Source organism: Thermobia domestica, chromosome 10 (assembly GCF_964235325.1).
Source record: "Thermobia domestica chromosome 10, izTheDome1.hap1.1, whole genome shotgun sequence".
NCBI classification, from domain to species: Eukaryota; Metazoa; Arthropoda; class Insecta; order Zygentoma; family Lepismatidae; genus Thermobia; species Thermobia domestica.
The window spans coordinates 233009981-233023904 of record NC_137463.1 but is presented as its reverse complement, the minus strand read 5'-3'; the positions used below and the strand labels follow the sequence as shown (position 1 = coordinate 233023904).

At 37.0% G+C, this 13924-nt stretch overlaps 1 protein-coding gene across 2 annotated transcripts in view; it reads right to left on the bottom strand.

Annotated features, from left to right (window-relative positions):
- The window catches only part of LOC145663077 (uncharacterized), a 74328-nt gene that overhangs the window by 37211 nt on the left and 23193 nt on the right, over positions 1–13924 (bottom strand). The window contains exon 4 of one of the 2 annotated variants that reach the window (XM_081729293.1): positions 12485–13263. The exons of the other annotated variant lie outside the window; for it this stretch is intronic. Coding sequence (XP_081585419.1) covers positions 13222–13263 — 42 coding nt within the window. The 3' untranslated portion in view covers positions 12485–13221. Of the gene's footprint in view, positions 1–12484; positions 13264–13924 lie in introns of those variants that run through there. 2 annotated transcript variants of the gene reach the window in all.

The window sequence follows — 13924 nt, the reverse complement described above, 5'->3', positions numbered from 1 at the left end:
TTTGCATGTGCATACAGGTGCTTTAAGTGAGTGGTTTTTGGAATGAACTGCCAACACTCTTCAGTCGACCATTGCAGCCGGTACCTTGAGCTTTGGTGCTCAGTGAGTTTGACTCCAGGTTTAGAAGCATCCACCACGCACGTTGCGTCGGGAATCAAGTATGATTCTGTGTTAAGGGACACAAGCTATTAGCCGGCGAAGGACGTTTTCTTACGGCTAGCCCTCAACTAGTGAAGTCCCAGGTTCTCAAACCTTGTGCGCTAAAAAGTTATACACGCGCCCTCCAACATCAGCATTCTACTTTCTTTTTATAATTTGCTGAAGACTCATCTTTATGCTTCAGGATTGTTTGGCGCAGCAACTGGATTTCTACGCGGGATTGTCTCGGCAACTTTTCCCCCAATGCTAATCCCCCAAGTGCGTCAATGGTGTGAGAGGCATTTGCAGTGAAATCTGAATTATAATCTTATATATATAAAGGTCTACAGTGCATTAGAAAGGCAAAGTGCGATTTTAGTGATGAAAATTATTATCCATATTCTGTGTTAAGTGTTGTGTTTTTTTTATATATTAGTATTCTAATAAATAAACATAGTGTTCTGTAATTCAGTGTGTTTTCGTTGTTTGTGTGCGTTATGGTCTGGATGACCGTCTGATCGTCCGTGAGGTTTTCGGGACAAGACATCCGAACTTCTCGGCGCCTAATGCTCATCTCATCGTTGAGGCCGACGAGCGATTTGGAAACAGTTTGTAACCTTTTCTTGGAGAGGTCCTTCATCGTCCTGTCCAGGTAAGTTCCAGTCTCAGGAGAATCCTTATTGGTAGGACCACGAACAGCGACCAGATTCAGGGAGTGGTTACGAATAATTGGCAGCCCGAACAGCGACCCGACATTCGAAATGGTTACAAATAAATGGAAGCCCGATCAGTGACTTGACACCCGGTTGGTTACAGACCAAGCTGGGTGCACAAATACTTCCTTTCGGAGTTATAGCCTGCCGAAAACCCGAAAAAAACAACTTTAAATGGTCATAGCTCTAAAACTATGGGAGCTAGCGTAGTCGGGTCAAGACTTCGCTTAGGAACTAGTATGTGGCCTATCCAAATATCCATCTTTCAGAATCCTGCGGTACTTCTGCAACAATTTAACAGGTAGTTGATGAGTACTTCAAATTATATGCCCGTAGCCAAACTCCATCTATAAAAATTGTTTCGTGAGTACCTTAGGATTCTGGAACATGGATTTATGGATAGAGCACATATTAGTTCCGAAGTGAAATCTTGACCCGACTACGGTAAGTCGCATAGTTTTGGAGCTATGGGCTTTGAAAGTTCATTTTTTCATAACTCCGAAAGGAAGCACTTGTGCACCCAGGTTTGTCTATACTTTTCGACTTATCTTGGTGTCAGGAATCATCTCCCAAACGTCGGTGTTGTTTTGAAACCCCCTGCATATATATATATATATATATATATACAGGGTGCGAATTACCGGGGGGATGAGGGTGATTTTCCCCCTCAATCACATTTTGTCCCCCCCCCCCAAAGAAGTCAGCTGAAGTATCCCCACCGGGGATGCTCGCTTTCCCCCTCAAACTATGCTTAGTGTAACTCCAAATTTCACTGATTTTTGTTATTTCTTGTAAATTTAATCTTCTAGCTGTATTTCGAAATGATCGATGTAAACTGTTCAGCCTTAGTCATTTCTACTTACCACCTAATTACCCACTATTTTCAACGTTGTTTAGTAGAACTATATTATTATAATATGACTACGGTTGTTACTTGCAACTGTACCTTCGTACCCTTCAGTTCGTCATCGTTTGTGAATTTGAATGTACTAATTGCGTATAACAAAGCCACATATAGATTTATAAATGTTCTTAGCGGTTGGCCAAGAAGAAGTAAACAAATAGCTTCTTCTACCATACTTGGCGAAGTTCGGATATGTCTTATTCATCCTCTATATTTGTATCGATTATCATCTTATTTTAATTTTTGTTATAACATGTTATTTCATTTTCCAGTGTACTCTTTGTTAGCACATGGTCTTCATTCCCTAGTAGGTTGTGTGTATGCAACTCAAAAGTTGCATTTAATTTGTGATAATTAGCATAGTAATCACTGCTTTTACAGTTTACGGAAATGAACTTTTGAAACTGTACTCAAAATCTGAGATATAGGTATTCTCTCGTAAGTATATGTTAACGTACACGCTGGGGGATACGCTCCTAGTGAGCAGACATGTTAATGAAGGTGATTTTTAGGTGAATAAGCGAATAATTCATGATTTGTTTCAGCATTTGTTAATACGACTGGTTCTCCGTGTCATTGTCCGTGTCTGTATAAGCATTTCAACTGGAGCGGGTTTTTTTTAAAGTTAACCCTTCATTTTTCCATCTTTTCGCTGTACAGTTTGCCGTCCACGCAATTAATGTTATCTGAAAAACTTCAGTGTAATGTTTTACTTTATTTGAATAACGTAGCCCATAGTGAATCAACTCATCTTCAACCTAACAGTAAAGTAATTTTTAAGTGTTGACTTTCCGTGCCCATCACGGAATCGATATTTGGAGAAAAAAAAAGTCGTGATGAGCACAGCTTTAGCGGGAAGTAGAAGCACAAGCTCGAAATTTGAATTGAGAGATTTTAAATATTTGGCCTTCGATTTGACCTTGATGTGAGAAATCGGGACCAGCAACAATCCATTTCTTATTTGATAGGCTAATATCTAGATTTTCTTTAAAAAAAATGTCCGGTTTAACTGATAATTTTAGTGGTTTTCACAAGACTGAAGTAGGTTTCTTCTCGCAACCTGTATGTATTAATGCAAAGTGGAAGCTTTCAATATGAGTGGAAAAATTAACATATGCTTGTGATCATGGCTATCGCTCGAGCCAAATTATTAACTAAATAAACCTTAGAGAGCTACGGGGACAAGAGTGAGTACAACATCAAAACACGTTCAGAAAGGTTTAGTGGTGTGTGTGTATGTCAGACAATATATATGTGCATAGTTATTGTCGGTAGATTTATTAAATTAATAATCTCTCATTTATTACAGGTCACACACATATTATATATATATATATATATATATATATATATATATATATATATATATATATATATATATATATATATATGGGGGTAAGGCATTTATTGTCTCATTTTGAAATTTGAACCTTCAGACTATGTCCTTTGGCCTAATTTTATCCCCCCCAATATAGATTATCTAATTCGCACACTGTATATATATATATATATATATATATATATATATATATAGAGAGAGAGAGAGAGAGAGAGAGAGAGAGAGCACATACGAGGTATGTTTTCAAAGCTTACTATAAAAGTAAACTAAAAATCAAATCAGATACAGACCCCAATTAGTGTTCCTCACTGGAAGGGTTCACGGAATATGTGAACGTTCAAAGCTAAAGCGCCAGAGCTTAATGAAAACCATATACTGATTCTGTTCAGTAAAGATAAACTTCACATCATGTAAATGAAAATGAAATCTTTGAGTTTTACGTCCCGCTTTATGCCGGTTAGGCTAAAGGAGACGGTGATGATGAGTAACGAATGAAATGGTGGAATGAAGAAAGTGGGAGGAAACGGGAAAACCCCGAGGAACCCACACTCACGGTGTTTGTCCAACACAAAGTTCACTTGGCCTTCACATTATGTGTCGCGAAAGTAACAACCTCATTATTTTGACCAGGAAATTGAAGGAAAAATCTCGTCTTGGATTCACAAATACAAGGTAAAATTTCATTCTCAGTTCAAAATTATTGAATATTGTCAAATTCTTTTGTTTATTGTGTCAGTTCCTATACAAAATATTCGCGCTAAATAGATTTTTTGACATTAACATGAAAATATACGACTACACAAGAAAATTGAAGGAAAAGTGTGAAATAATAGGAAACCTGAAAAGTTGGTTTAATATCCTTACATCATAATATTTGGAACTTAAATGCGTCCCTGTTGTCATACTTATCCCCGCATTTCAAGCCCGTTAGTTACGCCACTGCTCATCACTGGCTGCTTAGTGGCTTTAGCTCCCTGGTACCTGTTGAGTGTAAATATCACACCACCCTTCTTACAGTATTTCATCTACCAGGTAGAAACATGATTTTTTTGGTCATGTTTCAAAGTCAGTATACAGGGTTTGTCCGGGAAGTAATAGGACTGATTTTATTCCGCCATGACTGTACTTCGGAGCGTGCGCGCACCGACTGGATCCGGTAGAGGGCGTTCCTAGCTAATGAACGAGCGGCTGGTCAGTTGTCTCCGAGCACACGGAGAGTCAGGACAGGCTTTTTCGCCCGACGTGTTTCTGTGAGTGGTGCAAGCCGAAAATGCAGCGTTCGTTAGAGCAGAGGTACGTGATTAAATTCTGTGTTAAACTCGGTAAATCTGCGACAGAGACGTTTGATATGATCAAGCAGGCTTATTCAGATGATGCTTTAGCAAGAAGTGGTGTGTTTCGGTGGCACAAGGCCTTTTCGGAGGGCCGGGAAGAGGTCGCCGATGAAGACCGTGCTCGAAGACCTTCGACTTCGACAAACACCGACAATGTGACTCGTGTGCGCGAAGTTTTGAACTCAGACCGTCGACTAAGTATTCGTTTAATTGCCCAGATGTTAAATTTACCAAAAACTGTGGTTCATGAAATTGTGACGGTGCATTTGAACATGCGCAAGGTGTGCGCGAAGATTGTCCCAAAAGTGCTCACTGACGACCAGAAATTGCGGAGAGTGGAATTGTGCCAAGAAAATTTGAACATGTGAAAGTGACCCCCAATTTTGAATAACGTAATCACAGGTGACGAATCATGGATCTTTGAGTATGATTCCAAGACAAAGAGGCAATCTTACGAGTGGCACGCGCCGGCGTCTCCTCGCCCCAAAAAAGGGAAAAATGAGCAAATCCAAAGTGAAAACGATGCTCGTTGTCTTTTTTGACATCAAAGGCATCGTCCACCATGAATTTGTTCCTCCTGGACAAACCGTCAACGCCAAGTTTTACGTGGAAGTGCTCAAGAGACTCAAACGAAGGGTCAATCGGAGCTGACTGGAAGCTGCACCACGACAACGCCCCGGCTCACACCGCCTTTCTTGTGAACAGCTTCCTGACCAAGGCCGGCATCCCAACGCTTCCGCAGCCGCCCTACAGCCCAGATGTGGCCCCCTGGACTTCTTTTTGTTTCCTCGCCTGAAACGCCCGATGAAAGGCAAGCATTTTGAGACGACAGAGGGGATTCAAGCAGCTTGCACCGCGGCTCTCAAGGCTATTCCGGAGAATGACTTCCGTGACGCCTTCAATGCTTGGAAATCGCGCTGCATCGACGCAGAAGGAGCCTATTTTTGAAAGTTTTAAAGAATTGTAACGATTGGCTCAATAATTTTTTTTTAAATCGACTCAGTCCTATTACTTTCCGGACAAACCCTGTATATTTTCATGAAGCACTCTGTATTTAATCTTTTATATACATTATGATGAATTTGATGATTTGTCATAGATTGGGGTATCTATACTTCTACTTCTAAGGGCATGCGAAGTTAACGCGCTTTCTCTTCACAGATGTGCTTGCAGTGGCGTCGGTGCATGTCCGTAGGGCGTGTACACTAGAAATTTCATTTCAACAAGATAAATAGTAATAGTCATTTTTGTCTTTTTGATAGAGTTGTGTTTGAGCTTGGGAGCGATTAACTTCTCTCAGAGTAGCAAACAGACGACCCTGTTCTATACCAATTCTTTCAAAGAGAAACGAGTTATGACTTCGCAGTTGAGTATTATTAATATCTCTTCGTCTACTCACCAAGTACGCGCCCGGGGTTCGATTCTTGGTGGAGGCAGAATTTTTTTCACAATCTACTTTCGTTCTAATGCTGCTCAGGGTTCTCCCAGTGTCTATAAAATACCTGCAGAAATTGGAGGGGGGGGAAGACTAGATCACCTCTAGGGCTGCTCACGAAACAAAAGCGGAGGTATCGTTTCGGAAGGTGAAAAAAAAGTCTTATCTCGGGAAATGTATCTATTTCTATTGGAAGAACCCTCTAGTCTTGTAGTCAACTCTATCACCATATCCTGTATGTGCTGAAGTTTGGAAATTGCAGAATCTTACCCCTACTCAGTCCTTCGCCCCTCTGGCGTGTCGTGAATGGGAGAGGGAGATTTAATTTTTTAGATGTAAATTCATTTTACCATAAATTGCGACCAATTTTCAATTATTGCTTCACGTACGTCCATTCTTACGCACTCAACAACCATGTTCTTTCTTTGAAACGTGTTTTTTTATTGTCTAAATTATTGTAAATATATGTTTAATTCTATTACTTTATATATATATATAACTTTCAAAGTTAACGTTTAATATAAATGATGCATTGGGAACTTTTGACAAACACTGAGAAAAAATTAATATTCGTAGAACATTGCTGTTTTGAAGCAAGTTTAGTTTTTTGTACTGTATATAATTACAAAAGTCCAATTAACGAGTATCCTTGCCAATGGCAAAACTAACCCCCTCTTCCGCATTCTGCGTAACTACAAAATGGGGGTATGAATAACGGAAATCCGAAGTTGGCTTCAAATTTTTAGTTTCCATTGTTTTTCCAACAAGAAACGAATTATAAATAATAACTCTGTAATTTTCTCGAGACTGAAATATTGGAAATTGAGGTTTAATACTACAAGAATGGAAGGTAAAGCAAATTAGTACCAGTTGCTGAGCTTTGTCCCAGTGGCATAGAAAAGGGAGGCAGTCCTCTCCCCAAAGAGTTCCGACAATGTACTATGGTACTTTGATGTTTGTAATTTTTTTCTCGGAACAAACAACAATTGCCTTTCACGTACTCTATTCCAAAACAAAATATGTCACTAAACAGTTCCTAGACAAGCTCTGTTCGCCAACGTCGCTTTATTCTTTAAAATGTTTGCATTTTAAGGGCTACTGAAATCGAGTTTTCCAAGAATCTACGCTGTTCAAAGGGAAAAAAGGAAATAGAATGAGGATGGCCTAGATGTATATGGTGACCTTAAAGTTATTGCTCTATTTTTTGACATAACAATGACCACAGTGTCTTCTTTGATTCAAAGCTGAAGTTTCCAGACTGAGCCAGGCAATACTGAAAAGAATTAGTTCCTTTCTATTCATAAGAGATTCGAAAACATTAATCTTAACATCTATTTTGAATCATTCACAGCCATTCCCAATAGGATTAACTGCAACAAAAAACCTTGGTTTAATACCATTCCTAATCGCAATTGGCATCAAAGAAAGTGACGAATCAATTAATTTCAATAAATGCTCAGTAGCTAGTTTCTTTAACCAAGAAAAAATAAGGACAGGTAAAAATAAAGATTTTGCTTTGTTATTTTGATTCATTCAGATGAAAAATATTTAAGGAAAAATTGTTAACAGGAGAGGGTGGAAAACAGTAGTAAAGACTTGTAGCGTGTGACTGTGTCACATCAATCTCTGATCAGTTAGAGCAGTTCAGAAGATTTGCTTGAGTTATACATGTTCAGTGTCGAAATAGGAACTTGTTTTGCAATTGCAAAATGTGGAAAACGTTTTATAAAAGTGGTTAAAACGGGAAAAGGACAACTGTGCTAATTTCAGTGAGGAAAATGTGCAAAGAAACCAAAAAACAACGGAGAAAAATAGCTAGAATGAAAAAAAAAGAAAAGAAAAAGGAAAGTGATGTTAATTTTGCCGAAGGAAACATGCGAAAACAGCAATCGAGAAACAAAAGGAAGACGAACCTAAAGAAGCCAACTCTTTAGAGAAAGCTGTAAGTATTATTATTAAAATTAAACTGTCTCCCTTTGACACACATAAAAACGCATATAACACCACTAAGCCTCCCCCTCCCAAAGGAAAATCTTGGCTACGATACTGCTTTCTCCTATCAGTCTTGGATGTATAGGCTTTTACATTTGTACCCCTCCGTATTTTTCAAAAAAAAAAAGCAAATTAATGACATTTTACTGGAAAATAGCGTTCTCTCTCTTTTTTCTAAAAAAAATATTTAAAAATTTGCCCATAATTACAACGAACTTGTTACCTTATACATTGGGTATAATGTAACATGGTCCGAGATTTTTGGACATCATGTATATATATTCACAAAATTTTGTTTGGTAGAGATTTTGGAAATATGTAGAAATTTATTGTGGTACTATAGGAGTAAGTCGCAAAATTTTCATAATTTTATTTAGAACGGCTAAACAGACCAAAGACACTTCGTCACAAACTGAGGATGACGAAGGAAAACGGTATAATGGGGAAACATCTGGAAAGGGAGAGAAGAATGATAGATTCTCTAGAAACAAAGGTAGTAGAAGAAATTGTCAATCACGAAGACCTTGGCACAATAATGGAAAACAAAACTGGGGAAGAGAAAACTATGTAATCGGTATGCCCCGTACAGTTCAAACCAATCATTTCAACCGGGAGCGATGAACTTCGGGTATCATCGGGGTGCATCCCAGTCGTATGCGCCGAATTCGACGAACCTGGCAAGCTTATCCAGTGTATACGCCGAATTTATCTCCTGGAGGGGGAGTGACAACTTCCACTCCCTCCCCAGCGGTGAACATGGCTATGTCCACTGGTTGGCCTCCGCAATATCCGACGTTTGTATCACCGATGGTAAAGCCGCCGGAATTGAACGGGAATAGTTTGGGAAATGCATATCGCAGCCCTCATTAGGGAGAGTGTGGAGTGCGAGATAGATTCCTCAACTCCCCAGAAAGAACAAAGTAAGTTATCGGGAAAACAAAATTATAGTTTGGCCAGAACCTCGGTAGATTCTTATTCAGAACCTCAAAATTCCAAAACAATTGTTTCGGCTAATTCCGCAAGTCAAGAAAACAAATCGGACACGCCTCTGTCCTCGATTCACTGAAGCGAGAATAGCGGAAAGATCTGTATTGCAGAAAGCTACATACCGGTTGGAAGGATTCTCAAAGCAATAATAGGGTAAGTGTGGAGAATAATTTAGTTTACGTTCGAAATTCACAAAATTGTCTTTGGTTGCTGGTTATTCCTGCCAGCTTAGTGAAAACCATTGTTTCGGCAATTCATAACAAAGGTCATTTTGGTGTAAAACGATGTTTACCGGTCGCTAAGGCCATGTTTCATTGGAGAGGTATGCGTGAGACATTTACTAAATATATACAGGAATGCCTTCTTTGTGCACGCACTAAGTATTCCTACAGGGTGATTAGAAAGGAGTCTTGCCATGTTGAGGCATCTTCTTCCTCTGAGAAGCAATGCCTGGATCTGGTCGGACCCTTTCCTAAGAGCCAAGGATACTAATATATCTTATCTATCTTGGACGTCTACAGTCGCTTTGTGTGTTTCTTCCCTTTGCGGACGGCACACACAGGGGAGATTTTGGTTGTCCTTGAGAAAAGATATCAATTGCCATACCCTAAATACTTGGTGAGTGATCAAGGCCCGCAATTCCTATCGGAAGTTGGGCGCGAATTTTGTCAAAAACATCGGATAAAACATATACTTACCACGCCATACCATCCTGCTTCTCATAGCGTTACTGAACGAAGACATCGTGATCTTCATCGGATTCTCCGCCTTTATTGCAGTGAGAACCAGTCCAGGTGGAGTAACTTTCTGAAATCAGCTCAAGATTTATGTAATCATTCTTGGTGTGATGTACTTGGGTGTACTCCAGCGAAGCGTTTCCTATCCCATTCTGCATCCAAACATTTTAAGAATAATTTTATTTGGCCAAAGGAGTCTACACAGATAACTGAAGATAAAAAACTTGTCATACCCATTCCAGCAGTAGCACAGAAAAAGGCAAGAAAGCAACAGAAACAGCAAGATACAATAGCAGAAGGTTCATTAGTAATGGTAAAAACGCATCACATTTCGTCAATACCAAAGAAGGTATTTGCTAAGTTTATGCATACCTATGTTGGACCATATTTGGTAACTTCTTTATCCAGAAACTCAGGCAGACTACGTACACTGAAAGGTGAAGATATTGGAGTACAGAGTTATGATAATCTAAAATTGTTTCGATGCTCAGAACAGAAGAGACAAGAATTATTAAAAGCATAGATTGAAACAAATTCTTTTGGGAAAAAAGAAAACAGAACTAAAGCAAGAACTTTGTGTCACGTTAAGTTTAGGTTAGGATACTAAAATTTTATAATATAGGGTGTTCATATATTCATGTTTAGGATTAAATCAAATTCAATATTTAGTTTTTCCTTTTTTTTCATATCTTGTATGACACATAGTATGCTTTGTAGTTATAACGTTATCGAAAAAAAATCAACTTGTCGAGAACACATAAGTGCAGAATTTTTTCCGAAGCTCCCGGAGGATATTACCTTAAACATTGGGTATAATGTAACATGGTCCGAGATTTTTGGACATCCTGTATATATATATTCACAAAATTTTGTTTAGTAGAGATTTTAAAAATATGTAGAAATTTATTGCGGTACTATAGGAGTAAATAGCAAAATTTTCATAATTTCGTCAAAAGAGTATAGATTCCATAAAGATGTATGTAATAATATTATTTTTAGAATTTTGCTTATTTAATCAAAATATTGAATTATTTTAAGAAATAAGAGTATATTTTGCAGTGTTCAGTGGGTTTTAGTTTATTTCCAATGGAAGGAGTCTTCTTTAAAAAGCCTCAAAATTTTATTTCATAATTTCTTCAAAATTATTAAGTTTAGAAATTCAGCCATAATGTCTTCTTGGCACACCCCTTTGTTTTGGTGAAAATTGTCTGCTATTGGATCATCAGAAATCACAGCTGCGTTTGAGATTTGCAGCGTCTTTGATGTTAAATAGATAAAATCTCGTCCTACAGTCGAGTCATCAAAAATAGCCAAGTAGGGATCATCTTCCTATTATCTTTTGTCTTTTACCTGAAGCAGTGTTAAAAGCTAGACGTCAAAATTTATCATCGTCTATAAAACGTAAAAGAGTGAAAATTTAAATGGTGACAGTAGTTTAGAGTGGCATTTTGGACTTGCATAACTAACAGAAAATGAACGAGTGAAATTGCTTGTAGAAGGCTTTTCAGGACAGTGGTGATATATATATATATATATATGAGCAGCGATTAACGTCAACGAAGAAGTAGTTCGCTAGTACGCGTGACATGGCTGTTGTATGAAGGATTTGTTGATGTTTTGAAGCCACGAATAAGATCTTCTGGTAAGATCTAGTGGATTCATAATTTCAAAGGAATATTTCAAACTATCAACAGTTATTGGCTGTATATCAGGTAAGTGTCGTAGAAAGAGTAAAGCAAAAATTCAGTTTGGTATCTAACCTTCAAAGTTTTTTAGTGTCGTGACAGTGAATGGTGTTTTCTACACAATTAGCTGAAGTTACTATAATGTGCTAAGTTTAGAAGTTTTCCTCAGAGATTACACATACATTTTCATAATGTGAATGTAAGAAACACTCAATGGGGGGGGGGGATTTGTTATAAATCTCGGTTGTCATAATAATTACAAATGTATGTACTAGACGTACATATGTTTACCCAAAATTTGAACCCAGTCTTCAAGCTTAGTGTATTTGTAGAAATTATTGTTTTGGGTGACAAGAGTACTGCTCATTATTTTCTTTTCTTTGTTTAAATTCTGGAAAAATGCTCATTCAGTAAATATGTTTGGAAACATCTAGAAAACAGTTTAAAAGTGGTTTCCCATTACATTAGTTTGCTATACCACGGCTTAGATTAAGTAAATTATATGAGTGCACTTCTAAAGTACCGGTAAGTTGAGACTTTCGTTAACAGCTCGTATCTCGACTACTATATTCTGATAAGAACAATAGTAATTTCATATTAGTTATAGAATAATTTGGAATGTTCAAATCAAAAACCCTTTTATAACAAGACGACTGTTGGTTTGATAACTCCACGTTCTTGGGAAGGTGTGGTAGCTAGCAAATGATATTTTATTTTAAAGTGAAAATGTCAATATATGTGTTTTTTCCTTAAGTTAAGTTAGTTTAGTTAGAGTAGGTTAGGTATTTTAGGTTAGGAATAGCTCATAAAAAAGTGTCAGTAAAGTGAACATGGTAAAATGAGAGTACCGTGCTACATGTGTGAGGTCACTAAGAATGCGTAAACTCTCCAGCCGGTCATCACCATGTTAAACTGACATCGACGCAGAGCAGGGAAAAATAAGAAGAGTAAATGAAAACAAAACTAGCTTACCACATACTAAAATAATGTAAACCGAGTATTATTAGAATGTTGTATAGCCAGTCTGTTTATTTTTCATTTTCTTTTTAAATTTACTTTCTAAACCTAATAGATATTGAGAATATGTAAAATACAGTCAAGTAATATATATATATATATATATATATATATATATATATATATATATATATATATATATATATATATATATATATATATATATATATATAATTTTGAAAGATCCAAACAGTTTATATGTTGAATAAGGTTGTTCAAGCTAAAGAAATCTTCACTGAAAAACTCTTGTGATAGTGGATTCCAAGCAGGATAGTGGATTTAATTTTCTTCAGCAAAGTATGTCAAGATTAAAGTTATATAAATAAAGTGTACAAGCTCTGAATTGAATTCTTCCTTTCAAAGCAAAAAATGGGAAAACCACTTTAGTTTTAAGTCATTAAGAATAAAGTCTGAGTTTACAATGTGTATGATATACTGATGAGGTTTAAAGCAGTACATGAAAATGTTCTCACTTGCGAAAAGATGAAGATCACAGCTGCGAAGGATGCAAAAGTTTTCTGGGTGTGACCGGGAATGGGAACAACCGAATTCTAAGACGAAATTCATTCTTTCAGTTCTTTCAAAATTTTCAATTTGGATTTTTTTTTTTTTTTTTTAATTTTTCCGTTGCGCTAAATTTTGTTTGGAAGTTATTGTAGATTTTTTTTCTCTTAGGGTCATTACAGACGTAACTTCAGATTTCCGTAGTCTCCTCATTGCCAACACAACTGAGAGGTCGACATCCTGTGTCGATAGTTTGTGGTTCACGAAGGGTTGCGGATGACGGACTAAAAACCTAGATGCCGAGCTGTGAGTTGTGATGGAAGAGGCTCTGGAATCATCATCTTTGGGTAAATTTGAGTTCCAGTTTCCGGAGACAACTTGCTTGGTCAATGGATCGGTGATTGTTGGTTGCATATCTACACGGGGCCCAGTAGGTTCACGACCACCAGTCTGTGATACATTTACACAGTCCATAGTCCTAAGGAAAGTGAACATCATACACAATTAATCCCACACTATTCAATTTATTTCATTTTTTATTTATATATATATATTATATATATATATATATATATATATATATATATATATATATATATATATATATATATATATATATATATATATATATATACATATTGTAAAAAACAAGTGTAATTCCCTAACTACACTAAATTTTACATATTATATTCTGTCTGTTAGTACACCAGACATTTTTCACAGAACTTACACATATCGAATATCGTCTATTATGTGAAATAATACATCCCTATATAATACGCTAATAAATACCGACGACTTAGAAGACAATTTCTGACGATGTAGTTCAATATTGTGACGGCACAATGCTATATTTATTTATGTGTTGACTTATTTTACGTATCGATCGCGCCAGTGTCACAATATCTTGGACGATAACTCTTCAAAACCTTGCTCAGAGACGTATATACCTAGGTATTGTAAGAATATTAGTCAATGACTGTGTAGGTTAATATTATTGACTTGTGGTGAAGATAGTATGACCGTCAATATACAGTGAAATAAATTGTTGCAATTTACTGCGATGATATGCTGCAATTAAAATACTCATAAAGTATAATAGTTTCGAATTTGCAAGAATAAAGAATATTCCAAAGGGC